Source organism: Bombus huntii, chromosome 4, assembly GCF_024542735.1.
Source record: "Bombus huntii isolate Logan2020A chromosome 4, iyBomHunt1.1, whole genome shotgun sequence".
In the NCBI taxonomy this organism is placed as follows: domain Eukaryota; kingdom Metazoa; phylum Arthropoda; class Insecta; order Hymenoptera; family Apidae; genus Bombus; species Bombus huntii.
In genome coordinates this window covers 8,729,002-8,755,186 of record NC_066241.1, presented here as the reverse complement: position 1 = coordinate 8,755,186, position 26,185 = coordinate 8,729,002, and the positions used below count along the sequence as shown (strand labels likewise).

General features: G+C 41.4%; 3 protein-coding genes across 3 annotated transcripts in view; 2 read left to right on the top strand and 1 right to left on the bottom strand.

Annotated features, from left to right (window-relative positions):
* The first annotated feature begins 384 nt into the window (after positions 1-384).
* Positions 385-4,768, top strand: LOC126864848 (protein obstructor-E-like). Its single transcript, XM_050616691.1, has 3 exons — positions 385-2,664; positions 3,976-4,393; positions 4,654-4,768. Exons 1-3 carry the CDS (start codon positions 2,418-2,420, stop codon positions 4,679-4,681), a joined length of 693 nt encoding a protein of 230 aa, XP_050472648.1. The 5' UTR covers positions 385-2,417; the 3' UTR covers positions 4,682-4,768.
* Positions 4,769-7,465: 2,697 nt separating this feature from the next.
* On the top strand, positions 7,466-12,207 carry LOC126864629 (protein obstructor-E-like). Its single transcript, XM_050616158.1, has 5 exons — positions 7,466-7,808; positions 9,595-9,813; positions 10,640-10,907; positions 11,667-11,801; positions 11,924-12,207. The coding sequence occupies exons 1-5, from the start codon at positions 7,748-7,750 to the stop codon at positions 11,937-11,939; spliced, it is 699 nt and encodes a 232-aa protein (XP_050472115.1). The 5' UTR covers positions 7,466-7,747; the 3' UTR covers positions 11,940-12,207.
* A 118-nt stretch (positions 12,208-12,325) lies between these two features.
* Positions 12,326-26,185, bottom strand: part of LOC126864628 (protein obstructor-E-like) — a 33,646-nt gene continuing 19,786 nt past the window's right edge. Inside the window, exons 3-4 of the mRNA XM_050616157.1 lie at positions 15,101-15,511; positions 12,326-14,112 (exon numbers count right to left, since the gene is read on the bottom strand). Coding sequence (XP_050472114.1) covers positions 13,802-14,112; positions 15,101-15,511 — 722 coding nt within the window. The 3' untranslated portion in view covers positions 12,326-13,801. The remainder of the gene's footprint in view (positions 14,113-15,100; positions 15,512-26,185) is intronic.

Here is a 26,185-nt window from a genome sequence, read left to right as displayed (position 1 = left end):
AACAATATAACCAGTCGAGAAACTGTAATATCGACGAAATTGAAATACCAGCTACAAGATGGCGTGTAAATGCAAATGCGTTGTATCACCAACGTTTTAGTCAATGATCGCATCACGCGCAATCAATTCAAACGTTTCGAAGAAAGAACATATATTTCAACTTTAATCTTTACCTTACTTACTAGTATTAATTATACTTCTATTCATTTTTCTATGTTGCGTGATATTTTGATTACTAACCTCACTTTTCGAACAAAATTTTTACAGTTTTTCCAAGTATTTCGTATATCACGCTCTATCAAAACTTTTCCCTCTTAACAATCGCAACTAACATAATATCTTGTTGTAAAGGTACCATAAAATAGTTCATGTTTCCTTTGTTCGTAATATTTGTTCTTATCATTTTCGCGCTTTCGTATTCGTAATAAATCACGAACGAATAACGAATGACGAGGCGACGTGATACGTTTGACTTTACAGCGCGAATCTAAATTGTTCTGCTTTCGCGGTCATTGGCCACAGGATATCGTTAAAAAAACGATCGTTTGACGAAAGAAGAAAGCGAAATTGTATTTTTATTCAAATCACTGAAGGTTCGCGATCTCCTCTTCGCGTTTCACAATCGCGAGTATGTTTCACTCTCACGTCCGAGTCCTAACGTTTCGACGCGTACTTTTTTCATCGTAAAAGCCCGCGTATCGAGTCGTTTGCGCAAAGAACCATCGATCCTCTTATCTTATCAGCGAAACGTACAAAGATGATCCGTAAAATGTCGCGAGAAGTTCTGTCGCCGGGTGTCGGTGAAACGTTTAAAGATTCGTAAAATAGTGGCGAAAGAGAAATATCACGAGGAAATTAAAGGAACGTGGATCATGTTGACGAAGAGCATAAACAGAGCGAGAATATCGGGCGCCACGCGTATTCAAAGCATCCGGAAGAGAACGTGTGCGCAGAAGTAACGATATTAACATTCACGGACCCTTTCAAAGCGTTGCGCAATTATAATTTCACAAACGCGCGTGAAATCGTACGAACTGTTGTCGATCGATAAAATAACACGGTCGTTCTTCGTTTATTGCTTCACTTGCGAACGCGTTGAAAGAGATGGCAACGAACGAATAGCGTTGAAAGTCGAAACGAAACGAAACGAAACGAACGTTATATCGATATTTACTCTGCTTGTGACATTGGTCATCCTCGAGTCGTTGACCTTCTCTATTCTTCAAGTCTACGCGTATCTCTCGTTTTCCCGTTAACATTAGACAAATTTGCATCGTCAACGTTAGATTAACATCTATCAAGAGCCGTACTTGCGGCAACTCTCAGCGATCTATTGGATCTAAATTTAGCACTGTCAACGCCCAACATCGGATATTTCCAATTCTCTGTTTCAGTGGCTTTCAACTCAACCATCGAGAAAACTTACGGAGGAAAAATTGTCAGAGCACGGAACGTTATGGCACAGATTAATACCAACGTCGGATGTTATTAACTTTCTATGGAATTCGACGATCAATCGACAACAACGTACGACCGGCGTAATTACGAGCTTAAATGGAAAAAACGAAACCTACACGAACACATGTATCGCCAGCTACTTAATTGCTATAACGCGTGCTCTACTCTGCACGCGTTACGTGTATTTTCATAGTACGCGCACTCTGCAAATCTTCGCCTCATCGAACCTTCCACAAACGCGAGAAAAAATCCTCGATCTACGTGCAACAAAACGAATTCTACTTCTCGCCAAGTAAACGAATTACTTCCGTGCCACGGACGTTTCCTTCCTGCAGTTGCAGTAGCGATAAGACAGCCTCCAGCGATCAATCTGCCCCTTTGTTCTGCCAGTAAATTATCTCGAGCCAGGAGCAACGCGATTGAATCGCTGTGTTGATCGATGATAAGCTGTGACCAGATCGCCTATTCGCGTACCCGCACAGAGAGGAGTAGGGTGAGATTGCGCGTTACCCGGAAGTGGCAGGGATATTGGTGTCGGTGATACGCGTCCGTAGCCGATGGAGAAATAAGAAGAAACGCGGGAAACAGAAAGCGAAACGGGCGCAGCGAAGGTTTAGGCGGTGAGACAGTATCGGCAGTCCCGTGGAAGAAAAGCGGCGATAGCAGAGCGAGCAAGCGAGAAAGAAGTTTCGGCGAAAGGGGGGTGGGGGTTGTGAAATGCAAGCAAGGATGCAGAGGTGGTGTGGCAGGCGAATCAGGACCAGTTTCAGGTCTGCGTTCACGTCATACCCACGTTGCTACGTGCTGTCGACGGATCGGAAGAGAAGGAAGAAGAAGAAGAAGAAGAAGAAGAAGAGGAGGAGAAACGGAGGAGTAGCGTGTTTTGGGCCATTGTGCTTTGATCAAGGGTTTAGAGGCGAAGGAAAAAGAGAGAAAATAAAAAAAATTGAAAAAGGACCATGTTTCTTCGAGTGTTTTTCCTTTTGTTGGTCAGTGTGGTGACCTTGAGCAGAGCACAGTTTCGGTGTCCCGAGCCAAAGGGTTTCTTCTCGGATCTGGAACAGTGCGATCTTTATTACGCTTGCATAGACGGCAAGGCGGAGGAGAAGCTGTGCAAAGACGGCCTCGTCTTCAGAGACGACAACCCTAAGAAGGAACTCTGTGATATTCCAGCTAACGTGCCTTGCGGTGACAGGACTCTCCTTCGTAAGTTACATTTTCCTTAATCGTTTGTATCGACGAACGAGACGTTATTAACGCTCGATGGCACCAGCCATTAGGTTCGGTTCTACGTTTACGTATTGGGAAACGATACGAGCGTGTAAAACGTACGACGATACGAGCCATCGGTGACAGATGTGGCTTACATCGAAGACGAAGTAGAAACGACATAAACGAAAGGAGGTGTTAGTTTTGTTTCATGTAGGAAGATACACGATCTTAGGTGCGCGTCTGTCGCAAAATATTCGAATCGTAAGATCGAGTTTTACGTTTGTTATTCGACACGAACGTTCTGACTTTTGTTCCGATCAGAGAAATATGAATTTAAATGTTTCAGCATTGAGATATCATAATGAAAAACGAGTACAGAGAACTCTCTTATTTTTAATCTCGAACGGATTTTAAAGCGCATGTATTTTCAAACGACGAACTATGTAGTTTTTGGGAGTTTTACGTATAAACGATCTTCTTTCTTTCAAGAAATTTTCACGTAAAAGCTATTGAAACATCCTTTGAATGATTTACGATAGACATCGTGACGAAGTAAGAATCAATTTAAAAGTAATATCACGATTGTAAGCTAAAGCTAATCTACGAGCGAGCGAATCGATCGGCGAAGTGCAATCGCGTAAAGATCGCACGATACCGAGAACTTCGAGAAGCGAATTTATGAGAAACCAAAGGTGAAAGTTACATGTCTGATTGCGCGCACCAGAATATTCCGGTCACACTATCTTCTATTTTCATGAAATTCCGAACAGCAACGTGATTCGAATCGTCGATGCGGCAGAAATTTGTATCGATGTCCCATATCGAACATCCAACCGCCCGATCTAAAAATGCAAATCAGGTTTTTTCCCGATGAACGCAGCTCGATTTCGAATGCGCGAATTCGAACGCGCTCTAAAAGAACGACGCGACGATTAGAATGCGTGGCGAAGTTGCGAAAGACGCGATAAATTAGGACGAACCGGTTTCTCCGTAAATCCTTGGCTAAATTCGTCTTCAGACGTGCTTTTAATCCTCCTTGGCCTTTGTCTTTCTTTTTTTTTCCTCCCGCAAGCGTTCTTTTACCGCTCGAATCGAAATCTTAACTCGTATGCTAATCTTTCCAATTCCCGTGGATCGAGTGGAATCCTAGTGAAAGGACATTTCTTTCTCGCTCCGCGTATAACCTTGCGTTAATTAATATCGTTTATACGTTATGTATAACGAATAATATTAAAACTTTAACGTAGCCCGTTACTTTAGCCTAGTAATTCTATTTTAATTAACTTTCGATGCTTAATTATTCAGAGGAACCACAGCCGAGCAAAGGATGTCCACGAGCTAATGGCTACTTCAAACACGAGGATCCAACCGCTTGCGATCGTTTCGTGAATTGCATCGATGGTGTGGCGCAAACAATGCCCTGTCCGCCTGGTCTGATCTACGAAGACAAAATGTCCAGCTGTGTCTGGCCAGCAGATGCCAGTAGATTGTGCGAGAACGTGAAGAGAGACGTTCTCGACGATGGATTCGTTTGTCCCGATGGCGATGTGCCCGGACCACTCGGCAGGATTCTACCCCATCCTACCTATCCTCATCCGGAGGATTGTGCCAAGTTCTACATTTGCAAAAATGGCGTGGTGCCGCAGAAAGGACAATGCGAGCCTGGTACCGTTTACAGCGAGGACAGCTTCAAGTGTATGGATCCGGAGAGCGTGCCTGGATGGTAAGGTTCAGTCCGATCTTAACGAGAAACTTTGACCGGATTGTACATCGTTATCGATCTTCGAAAGCGCGTCGTATAAAGAAAGATGGCGAAAGTAAGAAACGATATCGCGATAGCAACGAGCAACAGGACAGTGAAAACAAATTTGAAAATTAATATAGTAGCGTAGGTAGTATATGGTGTTTATTGGAGAGGTGACATAATTTTGTGCACTTTAGACGCAACGAAATTCTTATCTCTGTTGTCTCTTCTTGTTACAGCGAAGACTACTACAAAAACAAGAACTGAATAAAGACAAGGTGCCAGTTACTCAGCGATCACGTCTGTAACGCTTAATTTTTTACACTTAGGAACAATAAACCCGTGATACACTTACGTAAATGAGTAGCCTTTGCATACACCTCCCACGATAATTATACCTTTCTCCTTATGTAAACGGATATTACGCTCCGGAAATTTATAGTGCCGACAACTTTGTTACGGCTTGTTCTAATAGAAAGATCAATAACCGCGAGTTAATAACTGTAAGAAGGAATTCGCGATATAAGCGAAGAAAGAAAATGTAGCACGCGCGTTATTTTGCATTTGGTTGATTGGCAGAAGAGAACGAATTGGTCGCGATATTTTTGTTTAGTCGTTGCAAATAATTTCATTGGGGTAATAATTTTATCTAGAAATTTGCCCACTCTCGTGTCATAAAGAGCAAGAAACTATGGAATTACCAGATATTAAAAGTCTTCTACCGAGTTTCTCTAGGTGTTGATTATATAGAAAAGAGCATCGAATAAGAAACAATTACAGCTGTTGCTTCGAATCGCTGAAAATTGATCTTGTTTGAATACAATGAGCGACGCGTAATGGTAAAGGCTGGCAGACAATTTCACTTAATTCACCTGATTGCAACCTTTCTCTTTACGTAATTTACGATGTGCTCGATGAAACGCACTTCTCGCGACCCCGTTGGCCGATTTACATTTCTGCCGGGTCTATCTCGCTACTGAAAATTTGTGAAAGTTCGTGCTTCGTATCCGACATTTTGGAAAATCCTTTCAAAATATCTTGCACGTTAGCGATGTACAGCGACCACGAGAAGTATCGTGACACGTTGTTGTATTTGTTGTAGCATTTACGTACTAGTTAATCAGTACATACGACTACAAAAATCTGATACCAGAAAATGGAATGCAGAACTCGTTAAAAAATTGCTTCGTCGAAAAATAAATTGCATAATATCGTAGGAAATTATTTTCTACGAAAGTTTTATCAAACGTTTCGTCATTCGTAGTTCCTATTTTACATTTGCTTTTCTTTCTCTTAGATATTCGATTTTTTATAGTCAGCTATTTGCCAGATAGAAGATCGAAAGAACTCAATTAGCCATCGATCAGAGGCATGACCGTGACGTATTCGTTTCGTTGATCCGACTGGTTCACCGACAATGCAGATCATAAGTAGCGAGATCGCGATCGGCATTCGTCGGCTTTCACTGTCCATGCCGGGAGATCTGGTTCTCCCTTCAGGAGCCATTGCTCCAAGTAGCGATGACTGTTGCGTAAGGCCAGTTAAAGCCTCCAGGGGCTAACCGTACTTCATACATACATCCAGGAAATGTATTTGTACGGTCATACGTGTATATCGCGTACTCTCATTTTTAACCTCGTCGACGCTAATGCTATTCAACGCTGTACAAACGAATGGTTGATGAGCATGGTATGTATATACATTGGGAGATCGAGCGAATCTCATCAGGGAATATGCGTCGCAGGCAGGTAGTCAAGTAGTTAAAAAGTAGTTAGGTGGAAAGGATTTCTAACTCTACGATTCTACTTTACACGTGATTTTAATTTAACGCGCGGTAGAAGAGTTTAATTTAACGCGTTGGCTAGTTGGCTGTTGTTGTTTCTCTTTAAGAACTCGTTTTGAAAATACGTATAAATTATCTGTAAAATTAGCTACGTAGTTCATTACGCTTCTACGTAGTTTTCTAAAGACAGATGTCAGTGATATTGGCAAATAACTTGCAGGGAACTAAAATAATATTTGATGTAAAAATATGTTTTTCCGTATTTCCGTGTTATTATTTTCTGCCATAGAAAAAAACGACGAAACTTCTTCTTCTTCTTTCCAAGATTATTTTTAATTATCGTTAATTAATTAACTGTTTCCTTGCAACTGCTGTGACACGTTACAGGAATCGAGATAGCTGCAAGGGGTAGAGTTTGACATTACTTCCTTAACAAGTTCAGACTCGCGTGAAATTTATACATATTTTTCAATCACATAAAATACACACACATTGTAATAGAGATGGCCGTTTTATTAACTTTTCGACTACTCGAAAATGATTATCTTCGACCATTGTACGCGTATCATTCTGTGTGATTGTTTCATTCATAACTGTAACAATGCTTACCTAAATAATTACGAACGTAGTAATTGTCTAATATAATTACAGCTCACGTGTGTATAGCACGTGTACACTTATGTGTACTTATGTACATAAATTTGCATCGTCGTAAACACGAAAGTTGATGGAAATGTTAACGAGGAGGAAACGCTTAACCGCGTTATAAAACATCAGATAAGTAGCCGTTTTCCATGTAATCAAGATGCTAGACCGAGGTTTTTTGTTTTCCAAAATGTCAGTCCAGCAACGCGAAACCTGGCTCTTCTTCTACGTTGCGCAATCGTTTCTACAAATTATTTTCTCCGCTGCACCTACGATATTAACGTAATACGCAATTGGCGGTTACTCTTACATACGCTCAGTGTCGACGAAAAATTGGAAAAGGTTCTGCGCACTATGAAGAATACACGCCAATTGTCACGATAGTTACCGTTGATTTGCGTCGCTAAATTGTCTAGGACGGTTAAAATAAGATCAATTTTATGGACTAAAAGATGTTCGCCAATGTGAATGATTTGCCTCACAATGTCAGAGAAAAAGTGTGGAAATAGGACATAATACTTTGGAAAAATTAAATCTTATGGTACATTTCGATCTATCGCGGCTGCCAAGACAAAATATAGAAAATTCACAGTCATATGGCAGTGAATGCGTTACCTTTGGGACCGCATTTTCTCACGTTTCTCGCTTCGCTTCTTGCAAATTCCCTTTGGATTTTCGGATGAGACGTTCGATCGGCCGCTTGTCCGCTCGGCTACGCTCGGCTCGGTTCACCGAAGTCGCACGATCGCTCGAAGAAATCGACGCGGAGAACGATCGGTAGGGTGGGGTAACGAGAGAGCAAGTGTACCAAGCAAGTGAAGGGAGAAGCTCTCTGTTCCGAGGTCGATAACTAAGTGTCAGTAGTCAGAGTCGACCCGAGTGGAGGATCAGACCGAGCGACCACTATGACGATCGAACACCGGAGGAGCGTGACCTTTTTGGCCGTGGTGATTTTTCTCGCCTCCGGTAAGTTTTTCTTTTTCACCATCGTCGGTCAAATCGAACACCTCTGCTAAGATTCCTCACGGCGAAGTCTCCTCCTTCTCCTTCTTCTCCTTCTCCTTCTCGACCTGCGGATCATCGGCGACCAACGATGCGTCTAGAGAAGCGCATCGACCGTTCGGGTTGCATCCCAGCAGGCGTATTCGCGTCTGGTCTCGGTCGTTCCTCGAGTTACGACACTCGTGTCATACAATTTCAATAGCTTTCACCGTTGTCTCGGCGACCGCCTCCTCTCGCCATATGGTTACGTCGACGTGACCTATGATATAATGGCGGAGTCTGTCTAGCGGGTTTGCACGCCTTCCTCTCTATTATTCCGAAACGTATTCGCCATATCGTCGACCACGATCTAACCCGAGCTGCATTATTCATGCACGCGCCATTCGGATGGCACGTCGCCTCTTTCTACATCGCGTTCTTCCGTATTCCTCCGTGTCTTTTCTGTCGACGTGCTTTCCTCTTTGTCTTTCTTCCATATCACAGACACAACGAACGTATTACGTAGCCGGTATATTTGTTTTACCGCGCGAGGGAATTTCAAAGAGTTTCTCGATTCAATCGAAGAACCACGCTTTGGTAATTTACGATCGTAGATGGTACTCTTCTTACAGATCGTTTCGGCTCGAATATCCGCTGATATTTAAGACTCGGATGTTCGTTAAGTTCTCATCGGATTAGCATCGTTCGCCGTGCTTTTTTTCGGCATCTTATCGATGATCGATGCTACTTTCTATTTCTCTCGATAACGAATAACTCGTACTCGCGTGATTAATATCGCTAAAATATGCGGGTTTCTCTTTCTACCTCGAGCTGGTTTGTTCTTTGCCTTCAGCCTTCTCGTTCTTAGCCCGTCTCCTTTCTATCGTGAACGTCGCCGGTTACTAGAAATCTTTTTGCCAGCAATTAGCCTCGACTACCCGTAGTTTGCGGTTTTCTCGCAGTGTTCTTCCTGATTGTTTCTTCGTACAAAGAAGCGCCGACTTTCCATTCGCCGATGCACGAATATTTTTGTTTCGCGACACGCTTTGTTACTCGACCAGCAACTAGCCTCTTTTTTTTCGCTATTGCGTTTTGTCATACTTCTTCTTTTCGCTTGATTGTCTATTCAAGATTCACCGTCTGTAACCTTGACTCGCTTTCTCTATCGTTTCGCTCGTTCAGAATGAGCATCTTAGTAGTAGTAAATGTTCTTTATATATTCTTTCAAGGTAACGCGTGCATTTCTTTTCTCTATCCTCCTCCTATTCTAATATCCGAGTTTGTTAGATCAGGCACGGACAATTTTTCTACTCAGAATGAGACGAAGCGGAACTTGTAAAGAAACTACAAAGAAGACGGCAACTTTGTCTAAAATCGCATAAGATTTTAGTCGCTTCGATTCGTAAGATTTCGACTAAATTTCGAATTGCAAATGACGACGGTTTAACAACCACCGAATCAAGAAAACATAAAACAATACGATCGTTTCCAGGTGTTTTACGACCAATCTCGTCCTTTTCTTCTTCTTTATTGCTCCGATTAGTCGTTTTAGCTATTAAAATCTGCTTTTTTAGATTGTTTCTTATCTCGTAAATTTGTATCTCTCTAGTTTTTCTAAATGTCGCCATTCGTTATAATAGAACGTGTTGACGTTACTTTTCGGAGAAAACCTTTGACTTTTTTCCATCATCGATTTACTTCGTTCGTCTTTCCGAATATGATAATAATTTTTTCCACCGATAAATAACATTTTTTTCACTTCGATGTATAGTTGAAGCAGCTACCCTGTTGGGTGCGCCACCCTGTCCCAACCCTCATGGCGTCCACGCGTACGCTCACCCCGAGGACTGCAACGCATTCTTCCTCTGTACGAACGGCACCCTGACCCTCGAGTACTGCGAGAACGGATTACTTTTCGATGGCCATGGCGCCGTACACGACCATTGCAACTATCACTGGGCCGTCCACTGCGGAGAGCGCAAGGCTGACCGTAAGTATCTCGTTACGTTCTCAACAATTGCGACGATGTCGTAACGACACGCATATACGAGCTACGCGTGAAGGTTCTGTCTTTCTATCTGGATTTATTAACACCTTGTTTATAGCACGTCGTTAAGTCGTAACGTTAATCCTGTTGCGATCCTTGAATTTTCATATCACAGCCTTGCTCTGATATGTCTACCCTCTTGGCGTATTAAAGCAGCACTAATTAAAAAGTAAGATAAAACTGATGCAAGGAATCACGACGTATCAACGACGATTCTTTCGTATTTCGATCAAGCTTGAAACGTTTCAAGTGTTAGAAAGATACAGCGTGTCGAAATTGTCACGTTACGTCGAAGAATACGAACGATGCTTACGACCATACTGCGGACTTTCGCGAATTTATGGGAAATTTGAAGGTTCAAAAGTGGACAGACAACGCAAATACAAAGAATACAACGAAATATGCAAGGTGTAACATCCGTTGCGATATCTCGTAGATGAAAGAAATTTCAGTTCAGGTCTTATCTTTTAAATTGTATTCCTGAAAATACGAATTCGCACAAATGTCTCTCTGCTTATTAAAAAACGAAGAATAAGAGGTCCGTGTTCGGCTTCTTTCGACCGATTTCGACCGTGTTCCTGGTAGTTTTCATTGCGCGTTGTTCCGTCGTTTCCTGAACATTCCAGTCTGCTTGAAGGCAGACTTGAAACGTTAGAACAAGACGCATCGCGTTACCAAGAAACACAACCGGAGCCCGAAGAATCACAGATACGTCGTTTAATAAACATCGTGAAAGTTCGAAATGTAAAAATCTGTGGGTCGTTTTCAGTCACTCCGCTCAGTAGCCCCGGCTGCGAATATCAATTCGGTCTCTATCCTGCCAGCGACCTGTGCAGCACCACTTACATCAAATGCGTCCACGGACATCCCGAGGAAGCGCACTGCGACGCAGGATTAGTATACGACGAGAAGAGTCACACTTGCGTCTGGCCCGATCAACTGTTGCCCTACTGCAATCCGGAGGAAATAGTCGGCTTCAAGTGCCCGCACAAAGTACCTTCGCACAGCGCTGCTGCCAAGTTCTGGCCTTACCCGAGGTAACTTGTTCCTACGAAACCATTGTTTTCGCAGTTGCCATTGTTTTCAACGATATATTATTTATAAACGCTTCGGAAATTTATTCGATGGGTATGCGATTGATATACATGGGCGTTCGATGAGTACGAACAATGGCTGGATTATAATCTGGCGAATTATAATAAATAATGGCGAATCTGATCATCGAACTTCGTATACAAAATGCAGACTTTTTTGTTGGGCTCTATCGTCTGTCGTAGAGATGCTTTTCCACTTTTCGTTTTTGTAATTCGTTATTTATTTTGATAACGGGTCGTGATTAACAGGAGACTAAAATACCGACAAGTATTTAAAGGTAAATAAATGTTTGATTTTACACGGAATAAAAAGATATTAATACAAATAACGAAAAGTTTTCGGAGGTTTCTTTAAACTGCACCGTCGAAGGAGAATTTATCGATTAAATAAATTACCTACTGCAGGCTGAATCGTTCGTTTGAAAGCGAAAGAAGCCGATGTCCTTAAATAACCAGCGACCGCTGTTTTGTCCGACGCAGAAATTAAAAACCGGTCTCTCTATGCTTTCGAGAGGATAACTCGAAGGAACGCCCGTTGAGAGGCGACACGTGTTTTACGGTTATTCGGCGTTACCGTCATGTTAAGAAACCCAATTTTCGTCGTTTCTCTTTCTTTTAATGGTACAGCAGCGAGATAAAGAGCAAGGAAGAAATGCAGTTAAATATTTGTAATCCTACTTATAGAGAATATTTGTTTCTCAGATTCCCTGTACCTGGGGACTGTGGCAGATTGATCACCTGCGTCGATGGCAATCCACGTTTGCTTACGTGCGGCGATGGAAAACTCTTCGATTCCGTGAGTCTGAGCTGTTTGGATCCTGACGAACTGCCTCATTGGTACGTTAGAGATTTCATCGTTTCGTTAACTTTTGTTTTCATATTTTCGATGAAAGTGATAATGAAAATTATGTAAAATATAATTTACCAAGAATTATAAGTAATTCGTCGGTTTGTTTCAGCGCCAATACCGTTTAAATTACACAGGGATGTCAGCATCGCTATTCGAATTCGCAAGAGTCTATCAACCGTTTTAGAACCTCGAAATCTGCAGCCTTCGCCGTTTATTCGAAGCAAAATATTCCACTTGATAAAAAATAATCTAATCGCCCACCGAAAACGTTACGAAACAGTAAAATTAGCGAAACTATAACGCAAAGTATTGCATTATCGGTACAAAGTAGACGATATCGATAGATCTGTACAATTTCACAGATGTATAATAATTATAAAAAGCAAAGATAGATGTATCGATATTTCTAATTACCTTTAGTTAGAAAAATGTGTTTTAAAGGGAAAACAACTGCAAAACGACAGGGACAACGACGTGTACACTGAACATTGGAATAAAATGTGGACATGCGTACAAAAAATATACAACGTACACTTTATTTCAACGAGTCTATATCCGTACAATTGTGAACGTTTTAATAGATGCTTACGATTAAGGCGAGAAGGGAGAGGGGGAGGGGTGAGAATGGATAAAAGAGAATATTTACACTTTGACTGTAAAAATGACAGAGAACAGTGTGGTGATAGTTGCTTAACAACAATAATCAGGGGGTGTACAATCAAGATGTGTTCCATACGATTTACCTATATCCTTTTTAACTTAGACGTATGTGCGCAAAATAGTCGTCGACGAAACGACCATAATTAGAGAAACGAAAGAAGAAGAATGAGATATAAAGAGGAATATCTAGCACTTCTAATCAGAAGTAGTTACATACTTTCTAACGAAGCGGTGAATATACATAAAGAACTGAGTTCAACAACGCCGCTTGCGACCCCGCGCCATCTCTTCTGGGTTCGAGTGCCGCGATACCGATCACAATATCGGTAAATTCACGTTTCCTGGCTTGTAATCCAGATTTCTGTACGTTTCGAAACTTTGGAATGAATTCTCGATCGCGCTTCTCGCGGACGATTGTCGTCCGATCGACGCTCTTGGACTGCATTCTCACGCGCGTAACGCGTAACGTATGAACATTTTGTAAAGGTTCCTGAGTCGCCTGGAACTCGGTTGGAACACGATTGCGCGTAACTGCAACGTGTTTAGCGAGTACGAATATTTGTATGACGTAGGAACGATGGAATGAGCGATTAGTGGGTTGAATTTCATGATCTAAAATTGATCTAAACGATCAAGGTATATCAAACAAAACCAACGAGAAGACGAGGGACCTAAAGATATTAATCGCTAGTTTTGAAATTGCTTTGCAGTAGGATTTAGTACTTTGTCTTTCTTTTCACGAAGACACATTATTCTACAGGCTATATTTTACGAGCTACGTTTTAAATCGGGAACGAATATTTGCTCACGAACGATCTCTTTTTACAATTCTATCATCCTTGAACATTTAAGCTTCTCCTTTTTGTCTCGGTGTTATCGACATGTTTACGAAAGAAACTACGATCCAGCGATCTAGCCCGAAGTAATCAATTTCGACAGGCGCGATATTAAAAGAGATCTGGTTTCCTAGAGAATAAATAATAGAACGCGTTGTAAATACGAGGCAGATAGAAGACAAATCGAACGATAAAGCGATTAAACAGTCTTGTCCATTTCAAACTTTGAGCAATCGATCCTCTTACTCTATCGTCTAAACCGTAGATCGCCTAAGTACACGACGTTGACGAAATAATACGCGAAGTACGTAAAATAATATCGAACCAAACGATACCGATCGCTCAACGATTCTCCATGATTTTTCCTTTGTACGGTAATTTGCAAAAAATCGGCTCGTTTTAGACGAAACCTGAAACCGTCCTACGTTACACGTTCCACGCGCATAGACGCAGTCCAAGATCTTACGATTTATCGAAAAGCGTTGAACAATTTAATTTCTGGGGCGAGCTCGAAGTGGAATCGGCAGTGCGCCGGCTGGCAATGGCGGAACACCCGGTGGAAGGTTTTCCTCCTCCGGTTCTTGTTCGTTTCGTCCTTCAGGGAGGTCGCCCTCGAGGTTGGGTGGCGTCGTGGGTACGTCGCAGTCTTCGGTGGGTGGAACCACGCACCTGAGCGACCTTCGATCGAACACCAGCATGGCCGGACATCTCTGTAGCCGTGGATATCCTCCTTGACATTGCCAATAACGGTTGCAGGATTTGCCCAGCGGAACGTTTCCGTTCGCGTCGTCGTTGCACAGAGCTGTTGGAGATTCGATTACGCGTTATAGAATATGCCAGTGTAAAAGACGAGGTCGTTAGGAAACACGGATAAGCGTTAGTATCTTGATATTCTAGCATCTAGCAGAGTAATTTAAACTTGGAATGCGGTAGAAAAGCTATGTACTTAGAAACCGAGGATTTCGGAATTTTAGCGGGCGACGATCTCCAATTCGTTTGGTTATGTAATTTTATGTAACATGTACGTGCGTCGTTCGAACATTTTCGATTAATATTTTGTAATATTAATATTCTGTAGTTTCTATACACAGGAGCGTGGTTGTACAGTGTCGACTAGAGGTATTAGGACATCTGACGATACGTAGTAAACATTCTTTAATCGCGATATTTTATGGGAAATCTGTTGCTTCGTTCGTATCGCGCGCGTTTCGCAACGTAAAATACCCATAGAAGCAGAAATTTCTTTGAACGAACGAGTGGGTGTCTTAATAGCTATCGTCTGCAACGTAGGATCGATAAGGATGAAGGATGAAGTAAATCTGTAAATTCATATTGCAAGCAGTTTTGGCCGCGATCGGTACTTTTACAAGTTCGCCGCGATGAATGAGACCTCTTGTTCGTCAACTTGTCAGGCTCCTCGGTTACCGTCGAGACGAGACGATACGACGCGTGGGGCAGACGAAGGTGCGACGAGAGCTCGCTTCGAATGCTAATTAACGACTCACCTTTTTTTCCCGGCGGAGGCCACTGACATCGAACGTAGACTACACGAGGCGAAGAGAGAAAAAGAACCACGGGCACCGCATACCCACACGCGCGTAGACTCTTACATGGTCGCTTTCGAAAGTGAGAATGATCGCGAACGTCGCCTCTGGCAAAATGTTACGCGTTTTGCGAAAGAGGGAACGGATGTCAAAGAAGCAAAGATAGAGGGGAAGACGTGGTGTAATAAAATGGAATAATTTGCCGGAGATTTTTCGACCAACAGCGAAAACTTTCCATCTACTCACGATGTTTCTGACATCCTTCGACGTTCTCCGGCCAATCGCAGGATCTGGCCCTCTCGTTGTACAAAAGTCCACCGATGCACAGCTGTTCCGTGGCCGTGCCATTCCAGCAAGTCCAGTAACGAGTGCAAGATGTCTCGTGGCCGAAAATACCGTAGAGCCAGTCACAGTGATCAGCCGGGATCGGTGGATTCGCTTGACGTTTTCCGTCGCAATAGTTCGCTCTCCAGGGGTAATCGCAACCCTCGGTCACGCCACGGTGCTTTCCAGCGAATACGAGGCCGTTTGGACAGTCGAATAATTCTGGGCGACCATTGACGCACTCCCAGTAGCGATCACAGTATTCTATGTCGCCGACGACTCTGGATTTTGTTTGACAAGGGTCTTCTTGCTGTTGCTTCTGAGCACGCGATACTGTAACGCACAAAAATATTAGTAAAATGTGTTTTAGAAATAAAGCTGTACCTCAAATTAATCGTAGGTGAGATAGAAGGACGAAGGATGGAAAAGATAGTTTAGGATATCACGAGAATTAGCATTCGATAAAAATGGGAACTACGACGATCTAAATATCAAATTCGTTACACAGATTTTCTTCATCCGTCGAGATAAATCTTCGAACAAAGTACTCTTTCGTTCTTTCGGAACGTATCATTCCCATTCACGAGTCGTTCGTAGGTGCGCGACTTGGAGGAAGAAATCTGTAAATCGAAGAGGATGACAACTGTTAGCTGCTAATGAATACCAATTACGAAACGCTCGGCGGCGGATCGCTCAGCCTCGATCCATTATCGACGGTTAACATACAGTACTAAAGTACTAAAGCAATAAAGTACTAGAGGTACTAACAGCTAACTAGAAGTACTAAAGTACTACGAAAGCACCAAAGTACCACCAAGTACTCGAAGTACTAAAGTACTGCTAAAGTACTCGGAGCACCAAAGTACTACTAAAGTACTCGGAGCGCCCAAGTACTCGAAGTACCCGAAGTACTAAAGTGCTACTAGAGTACTACTAAAGTACTATTAAAGCACTCGAAGTACTAAAGTACTATTAAAGCACTCGAAGTACTAAAGTACTCGAAGTACTAAAGTACTACTAAAGCACTCGAAGTACTAAAGTACTATTGAAGTGCTACTAAAGTACTCGAAGTACTAAAGTACTACTAAAGTACTATTGAAGTGCTACTAAAGTACTATTAAAGTACTCGAAGTACTAAAGTACTCGAAGTACTAAAGTACTTGAAGTTGAAGTTGAAGTTGAAGTTGAAGTTGAAGTTGAAGTTGAAGTTGAAGTTGAAGTTGAAGTTGTAGTTGTAGTTGAAGTTGAAGTTGAAGTTGAAGTTGAAGTTGAAGTTGAAGTTGAAGTTGAAGTTGAAGTTGAAGTTGAAGTTGAAGTTGAAGTTGAAGTTGAAGTTGAAGTTGAAGTTGACTAAAGTATCCGAAGTTCTGGAGTATTAAAGTACTTGAAGTTCTGAAGTACTTGAAGTTCTATAGTACTACTAAAAGTACTAATAAAGTACTGGGAGGATTGAAGTACTAAAGTACTAATAAGGTACGACAGTTGCTGCATGGTTTTTCAAGCGAGCAGGAAATTATGCGTCATTTCCATTGGGAAGGCCGTACGTCTCACAACTTAATATCCAGCTGCACGACAACATCTTTTCGTGATCTCTTCTTTCGATCGAGGAACACGTTCCCGTCGACCATGAGGCATAGTAACACGATTTCTTGGCCGATCCGATCGAACGTTTCTGACTCATCGTTCGTTGGCACATCGATCTCGCAGAACGAGTCACGATCCTAGTTTTTGTCTTGAAATAAACATTTCCAAAAAGAAAGAAATACGACCGTGTAAACCGTGAGAAATTTGGCGTTCGAACTCTACTAGAATTCGTAATTAGAGTTAAGAGAAAAAGAAGATTTTGATCGAAAGGTGTTATACAATTTTGAAACAAAAGTTACTTTTAGCGAATTATAATCTTATTGTCTCATACTTGTCTTTCATACAACTTTCCTGTTACCCTTTGAGAAACTTTCTCTTCTATTTATTATCTGTAATGGCTCGGGATAGCTTTCATCGGAAGCTTTCATTTCAGTATCATCAGATACGTTCTCTAGTTATCACGATACGCTTCAAGCGTAATTTTTAGTCGATAGAATAGATCGGAATGCATTTTATTCGACGAAGAATTAAATAAATCGAAATCTCATTTTCTTATTATGCAATTAAAATTATTTCATGCTGGTAATTCACGATAGTTAAGCTTCGACGGTCCGAAGCTCTTCTCATACTTGTTTCAATAAAGATACGACATCGTAATGTAGCTGGTACCCGCTGATTATTCTGCCATTATGCCGCGGCAGTCGTTTTTCAATCGCTGGCATCACAATGCGATTATTATATTGTTATTTTATCGCGCCATACGAATTTTTTCATCAGAAGATAAATCTATGCAAGGCAAGCGTTGCAGAACACAATCCTCTGTGTGATATTTTCTTAGATGCCCACTGTGCTTGGAAAGGTGTTAACGTTTGTTGCAAGCGCTATGGGCAATCGTGTGAAAATTGCGATACAAACAGTCTGAGTCCGAGGTATACCTACTTACTCGTTTCCTTTTTCACGCCATTATATACAAGGTGTTAAAACTATTCCTGTCAATTTCTACTTGTCTTCGCTTAAAAGAAATACGCGTATAATTTATTCGCAATATTTATCAATTTCTCTTACGTTTTGTCGAACTTTTCTTCACTAACCGGTCACTAGGATCGATCATTATTAAGCGAAGCGTGTTCGCAGAGCAGTAGCTCCTGACTGCAAAAATAATCGAGTTTCTCCTTCTCTGACTCGTTTTGCCAACGGTTACAATACGTAAATACGTAACGTATTATAAAGAAACTTTCCAGGTATACAATAGTCACGTAAGCGTATGCATCGTTGCCATATTCCGAGGCTTTTCTAACGAAACTTCAAGTAAAACTCATCTTGACGACGCGTGCGAACCGCGTAAGAAGCGATAGGAAAATTCGTGTCATAGTTGGCGGATTGATGCACACGTTGCCAACATCCTCTGCCATCATCCTGGTTGCCAACAACCAAATAAATCGTGTGAATACGAATACGTGAATACTATTACTCAAATACAAGATCAATCAATCAAGATTAATACAAAAACGTTAGCTCGGAGAATTTTTCAGCACATTCACTTCCAGTCTCGAAAGGTGAGTAAAACAATATAAGGTACAATGTTACAAAACTTACGTACACCTGTTACATCTACGCGAAATCATAAAAATAGTAAGATGTCTTGCTCTCTCTCTCTCTCTCTCTCTCTCTCTCTCTCTCTCTCTTTGACGTCCAAAAAATTAAAGATCCGATGCAATCCTATCCCAAAGATTTCTACGAATCAAATATTTCAATTTCTTAATTTCCTCTTGGAAATACGCTTACAGTAATTATACCGATACGTGAGTACAAACTAATATTGCTAATAATATTCTTTGCTAAGTCAGATACATTTGCTAAGTTTGACTTTTGTACGCAGACTTTTACGACCGATTGTATATACCGTACGTATTTCTCGGTAAGCTAACGTTGCGACAAGACGATTGAAACCACCCAAACGAAGCGCGCCGTTCCAATGAACCAGAGTCGTGAAATTAATTTACATCCCAAGTGAAGTTGCTGGTGCCACGATGGAACAGTTGGACCGGCGCAATCGCTTAACCACAGGAGGTTACACGTAGCGGTCGTAATATCTCGGTTAATGGGCGCATTTCGGTGTCCGAGACCAGGTAGAAAAGCGAATACATACATAGCAAAGTAAGGTGGGAAGGCAGCTCGTAGCTCGCTCCCAAGAGAGCATGGTCCGGGCACGAGTGAAAGTGTCTAGCCTTGACTTGCAACCTTCATCCCGCCCCTTTCCTCTACCCTGTCCTCCACAAAATCGAACATTCGATTCATCGACTTCTACTCTAATGTCGTTCTCATCCTTCATCGAACATCGCGATTAATAAACCGAGAAAAGAATTAAACACGTGAAAGAAACTGGCAAGGCAGAAGTTGTTCGGTGACTTTCTCGAGTCCAGAAGCGAGCACCGAAATTTCGTTCTACATAAAACTTGCTTAAAAAACGATCGTACAAGTCCGATACGATATTTTCTCTTCTCGAAAAGAAATCATTGGCCTTTAAAACATCTTACGATGCTGGAAATGCTGGTATTACGAAGATTTGGAGAGTTTAAGGGACTAAGGGGTAGGTATAGATACAGTTACAGGGATTGGAAAAAGCATTTGCAGATACTTTTATTTTACAATGAAACGTTCTTCTCGTCAGGTTCTACGTTTCAGCTTCGTATTCAGTTTCATGCCAAATCTTGGTACTCGAAAAGAAATTGCTACTAAATGATAGGAAATATATTAGGTTGTCCGAAAAGTTTCTTACGTTTTATGAGGAGATAATAGACGCACGATGTTTTTTGTTTTATATTATTTTGTCGAATTACGTACGATCCATTTCGTTTTGTTGAGATAAACATCGCGACATTTCACAGACTCGGTTTCACGTTTGTACGAAGGTGCATTGTTGTAAAAAACACGTTTGCGAAAGAAAGACACTTTCCGGACAACCTAATACTTGGACCGAATGATGAATCGGATTATAAAGGTGCAAATACTTTTCCATAATCAGTGTACAAAATTTTGTACGGACGATGTTTCAACGAAAATATGAAATTCGTCAGACAGCAAAATCCTCAATCTGAAAACACCAAAATAACGGAGAAACCAAAATGTGAAAATGTCTCCATGTAGCGTTGTAACTAAACTAATTCTCGTCTTTTACCTTCGTTTCGTCTTCGTTTCGATCCGCTTGATTTAGACGGACAATTAAAAAGCAACGTCTGTTTCTTTTTTTCGCGATGTGGAAGGAACGGAGGAAGAACGAAACGATGCGGCGTTTGGAATAAAATTTCGATAATAGGCCCGATTATGATAATGGATTAGAGGATACGCTTAAACCAGTTTCAGGATGCAGAAATGGAACGATCGAATTTGGAGACTGTTCTAGAACGGTCACTTGAATGTCAAGGATACACGCGCGGCTGCAAGGCACGGAAGAAAATGATTCATCTAGCATTTTGTTATGGACCACGAATTACGACGCAGGCAGGGAATTTCCAGGTGTTTTAAAATATCAGGCCGCTTGAAGCGATATTTATGGCTCCTTCCTGTTCCACCCTACACTCACGCTTCGTACATCAGAATTAAATCGCAAAAAGGACGAGATGATACATTTTTCTAGTGATAAATATTCGTCCCGTGGCTCGGTAAATTTTCTATTAATTTCGTAGTAACTGGAAGAGTAACTCGTATGACAGAGATTGCACGGCCGAGGAAAAGCGAGCGCGCAGCGCACCTTCGAGTATCCTGCGCGCCTTTCCAAATGGAACGCTTCGCCGCCATTCGGACGTCTAGAATACTCTATCGAGTCTAGAATGCTCTGGAACAGTGGTTCTTAACGCTTTAAACGCGTCTGTCGTCAATAGCGACGACGAAACGAGAATTTGGTGAAACACAGCCAAACCTCGTCAATGAGCGACGTCATGCGTGGAAAGTTATATCGCATTTAGCTTTGTTTAGCCTTGTTTCTTCGCGTTTCTTCTAAGAATCACGCGTAAAGAATCGATCTTTCGTTTACCACGGATCTCCTTTAAATAATTGTCTGCCGCCATGGATGACCGATACTTAATTGAAAATTCAAATCCGTGACGTGTCTCGAATATGTATATTTAAAACGTCGAGAAAAGAGATCTAACATAAATAAATAAATACACATACTTTTGTCAAATATCTTTTATTCGAATAATAAGATATACGTCGGCGGACCGCAGATTAAGAACCGCTGTTCTGGACGATTATGTCGAATGTTGTTGCCTGCGAGTACAATAGAGCGCAAACAATGCACCGTGCTAGAAGAATCGAGTCGCCACCGACGAGAAATGAGTTTTCATGCCAGAAATCATTAGCGTTCCAGCATCTCTACGCGTGGCTCTTAGCATGGTCGAAAATCTTCAGGATTTGGTCGAGAAACGAAGCGAAGAACGATAGAAGGAACGAGAAAAAGTACTTAAAAATAAATATTTGATCGAGATTATAAAATCTGACGAGATTATAATTTACCTCGAACGTTGCATACGATTTTCTAAAATAGCGAGAATTTGGAAAAATTTGTCGAGACTATATAATTTCTAATTTTGATGAGTTTAACATCTTATCGTTAGCCATAAGTTAACGTAAATAGCAGATACGTAAAAATTATTAGCAAAAACGTTCTACAGAGAAACGCTAAGATACAGTCGCCTGTTGACTTTGTAGGTGGACACATCCCTGGTTAGACAGCCTGGTTATGTAACAGAGACTCTTATTAGTGTCGTGGAACCGAGATACTTTCCCTTCCTTTACGACTCCTTGTAAAGAAGTAAGTGGTCGCAGTAGGCCGCTAGTTTGCGTTTAACTATAAGAATCGAAGTCAACGTACAACTGTGAAACTCCTAATTGTTTACATTCCATAGATAACACGTGCGATCTTCTATGGCCTGTTCTTATGGACTACGAACCTCCTCTCCCGTTTAGCTATCTTCTTTTTTAACGTTCCACTTTCGTAGCTGTTTCATAGTCGCTTTCTACAGTCGAAAATGCATCCATAAATTTTATACTTGTTCGTCGCTCTTAATACGTATTATATGTGCCGATGGTTATGAAAGTGGTCTAAGTCATATACATATTTTTGCCAGATATTTTTCAAGTTTCGCGTTTAACGCACGAGCTGAACTGCGTTTAACGACGCAACAACCGACTCTCGCGATCTAACGGTTTCCACTACTTCGCGAACACGATTTCAGATTCTTGTAGCGTTAATAGGTTCAACGCAAAATAAACGATAAAACCATTTTTCTTTTTTTAGATTCTTCGTTCAGGCCACTTTCATAATCATCGACGCATATTTCAAGAACGTTTATGGTCGAGCTTTCTTTACTTTTCACTCTCGATCTACTATGTAGACGAGGATCGATTAACGCTTTGCGGATTGGAGCCGCGATTTCGCGTCTTTCATTTCCCACCTGTTGGCGACGAGAGACGCGAATTCGCCTATTACATACGTCATACGGTATTCTATAAAAATGTTAACTACCGTTAAATAAAACAGTAAGAAAGGCAATGAATGCTATAAATGGAGTGTTATGAATAATACGAAACCGCTATCGATATATTAGATAGATTTTTCAAGAATTTAATAAAATAATAAATTTTGCTCTTCATCGGAGAAATTGTTTTCAAGCATATCATGCTAGAAAACGTTATCAGAAGTATCTTTAAATATGCTCGTTGATTTTAATAGAATATTACATTTGTCAAATGCTGCTCGGCAAGTTCGTTTCGATATTAAATCCTCTGGTCGACGTAAAAATTATATCGAGAAGTTTTTCGCGGAAAACCATGCGAGGTTCTGGGATGCTGGAATATTCAAGTTGCGCGAAACAAAATTCGCACCTACATAATTCGATAAACGTACGATCGAATCGAAATGTAAATGGCTCGAAAAATACGCGGCAATTCAGGCAATGTCGTCGGATCATACGGTCCTCGAAGTGTTCGAACGGTTGTCGAGATAAACCAAACACGTCGAGTTGCAAGGTGTCGTCTCGTGTTCGTCGAGAAACGGCGCGGTATTAGTCATGCGTAACTGTTTTAACATATGCACGTCCGTGACTAACAGTAAACGCAAAGGCAACATCGGTCTATGCATCGTGCGAGATATTCAAAGAGAAAGGTCTGTCTGTACTCTTTTTCATGCGAATTCTCTAAATCGATGCACGGACCGTAAGCTTGATGTACGCGCTTATATACTTTCCCAGTAAGTACCCCATTACTCCTACCGAAATCGACTTTCCACCGATTAGAAAACCATATTTCTTTACCCAGAAAACCGTGTTTTAAATCCATTCCAGCGTGTTCAAAGGCGAATCGACGAGATTCCGTCTACGCTTCGATTTTTTTCCCTCCCATGCTCGCGCATATCTTCAAGCAAGGACAGGCTAACCGGTAGATGAAAAATCGAACAGGTTTGGTTAGGCGGAAAATTCTGGCGCATACCGAACCAGTACGACTGGACAGACGGCAAACTCTACAGAAAGAGTAAATGTCGCTACTGGACGTTTCACCGTGTTTCTTCCTGATCGTGGAAATAAACGAACATCGACGGCCTTCCCGTGACCGGTAAAGAGTTACACGCGAGCAAATGGTCGTAGTCGCGATAGTCACGGGGCCCCACCTTTTCACGTTCCTTCCGTAAAGTGCAACGTTCCACGTGAAAAGTCAACTCGCGTAATAAGCGTTCCACGATCCGTACACCGTTTACGAGATACGAGCCACTTCCCTTTTCTTCTTCTTCGTCCGTGGCACGCCTTTTTCTTTGTCTTTTTCCTCGCCCCTTTTCCCTTCGTGTCGAGTATTTCGTATTATTCGCTCGATGGATACGTTTCGAAGAGATCGCTTTCTTCGGGTACAGTTTTTATCAGATTGGTGTTTAACGCGATCATCGTCAAAGGGAATTAATCCGTGTGGCCGAATTTTTGAAACGTTAAATGACTTTTTTCTTCCCGTAATTCCTTTGCTTTCACCTTTTTTCCATCGTACAACTCTTTAAAGGAATACCAGCCGACCGATAGACTGCCGACGTTTATGTAAATTATGAATTCTACGAGTACAGGAAAAGAGATAGAACGTAAGCAGAGATTTCTCTTACTCGTCGAATATTACGAGTGTCATACTTTGCATATTTTCGTTCGTGTCGCATCCACTATATCTATTTTTCTATCGGTAGAATTCATGTTTACCGATATTCCTCGACAAATTTGTCGGCGTTGTTTGTACGTAAAAATATGTAAAAACGTATGGAATGTGTGTGATTAATGTCACGCGTATTAGCCGTTTCGCTACAACGATTTTTCCAGCCTTTTTCTGGCTTGCTTCCAAGCAGCCTCCTTTTACTTCTTTTCCACCCGTATAATTTGCTTCTTTTTCCTCGTCTCGAGGTTACGTTGTTCGAACGACGTTTCTCCTTCTCGTTTCACAGTTTTCCCACTAATCAACCGAATAATAGCAGTTTTTTCTTCAGATTGTGTTAAAGCTTCCGGGTCCAGGCAACCATATCGCGAACGTATAGAACGACGTATTCGCGCTTAGTTCCCGAGAAAATACGCAGGTGGACGGTTCTATTATTCGAGAATTCTTGTCCTGGCATTCTAGTCGGCCGCAAAGGAAGTGATAGCGGAAATCGTCCGGAATGAATAAATAATTAGACCGTTGTTCGGCTGGAAAATAATTTCTATAATAAAATTGTACGCCACGATAGAAAGTCGAGGCTCTTACGTAAAGAGTCGTTGTGAATCGAAGAGAGATCGATACGAGATTAACCCCCTGGAGATGCGTGGCCTCGTTAGATCTCGGATTAAAACTATTTTGGCTTTGCCACGCATAATAGGGCGATTTTATAATAATCGAACCGTAGCGACCAGCACCGTCTACGTTATCATTTTTCCATAAATAATCCTTTATTTATTAATATTTCGTCGCAGACCGAGATTAGTCGTCGGAAATCGATATAATTATTGGTCAAGTGATCCTTGTCCGTAAAATTACAGGTTTTAAATTAATCTTTGATAAATGGCAATGATACAAAGTCACGAATGTTCTTATATTCTAGAAGTACGTCTCAACGCTGTACGCGACAAAATTTTAACGAAACGTTGTAGGTTCGCGGATTAATCTCCTAAACCCCAGGCGGAGTTTAAAACTGCATCGATAAGAAGGAGAGAGATTTTAGATTTTGAAACGCGTCGTTCGAGAATGAAAACAACGACGAAGATGATGAATGGTATGAAAATGAAACGAAAGTTTCTATTCACGGTATGTACGTTTCATAGAAAGTAATCTGATGCTAATAGAAACTTATTTGAACGATAATATTTGAGAAAACGATGCATCGTTTTCATCGTATGCCAAAGTTGTACTCGCGCATGTTTATTCCATTAGAAGAATCGAGTTACGTAGGGAAATCGTAATCGAAGAGTGGTATTTTTGGCATCAGGTGAAAGCATCGAAAGGTGTTTGACAATTACGCGTTCAAATAGTGATCAGGTGTTTATTTAGGAAGAATTATGAAACAGGAAGTACTTTTACCCGTGTTTCGCAACTAAGGAGACTAGATACGCAAGTGACATTTTGCTACTTCATACGCGAAGTCTCTCATTCCTAAGCTTATCGACATCGTCGCTTCATTATCATTACAACGATTATCTTTTACGATTGTTAAAACGATGAAAGAATATTTATTCCTCTGATCGTCGATACGTTGATACCGTTTGATCGTGGTAGAAATTTTAAACGAGAGATTAATCGGTCGCTTTGCGATCTACAGATGCAAAATATTCGAAAGAGATAAAAAGGAGAGAGAGAGAAAGAGAGAGTGTGTGTGTGTGTGTGTGTGTAATCTGTCGGCTGAGCTACTTTCATATTTTCACTCCCGAGACACGGGAGAAAGTTCTCAAGATGTGTGAAACCCGATGAACGCTCGTCATTGTCTTACGAAGGCCCGTGTAATAATTATTAGAAGAGGGGCACTTCTCAGAGTTACGAATACCATATTAAATGATAACGGATATTGTGCAACAAAATAGGGTTAAAGCATAGAAGAACCGACAATCCAGAGAAACAGCAATTAGTTGGACACGGTCGCGAGTTAACCAACGTTATTTCACAATCCTCTCCGAGGTTTGACAAATGACAATAGAAAATGACAAATGCGATTCTGTATTTCTTCTAACGCAATTTTCCTTTTTTCTCTTTCGTATAAAATTTGCCCATCTTTTATCAAATTTCGTCAACGAGCTTAACGAGAACTTGTTAAGTTTCGATGTCGAGCAAATTTTCTCACGAAGAAGACAATCGGCGATTCGATGTACGGTAACGAACAAGTTAATCGCCACACGCTATCAATTAATTGCAGCTCGATTAATTGCCACTCGT

What these genes read in the sequence shown, in the direction of transcription:
- LOC126864848 (XM_050616691.1), top strand. Translation starts at nt 2,418, where the DNA reads ATGTTTCTTCGAGTGTTTTTCCTTTTGTTGGTCAGTGTGGTGACCTTG. An exon ending in CGGTGACAGGACTCTCCTTC is followed by an intron (nt 2,665 to 3,975) that starts GTAAGTTACATT and finishes TTAATTATTCAG; the next exon opens with AGGAACCACAGCCGAGCAAA. An exon ending in CCGGAGAGCGTGCCTGGATG is followed by an intron (nt 4,394 to 4,653) that starts GTAAGGTTCAGT and finishes TTCTTGTTACAG; the next exon opens with CGAAGACTACTACAAAAACA.
- LOC126864629 (XM_050616158.1), top strand. Translation starts at nt 7,748, where the DNA reads ATGACGATCGAACACCGGAGGAGCGTGACCTTTTTGGCCGTGGTGATT. An exon ending in GGTGATTTTTCTCGCCTCCG is followed by an intron (nt 7,809 to 9,594) that starts GTAAGTTTTTCT and finishes TTCGATGTATAG; the next exon opens with TTGAAGCAGCTACCCTGTTG. An exon ending in AAGTTCTGGCCTTACCCGAG is followed by an intron (nt 10,908 to 11,666) that starts GTAACTTGTTCC and finishes TTTGTTTCTCAG; the next exon opens with ATTCCCTGTACCTGGGGACT.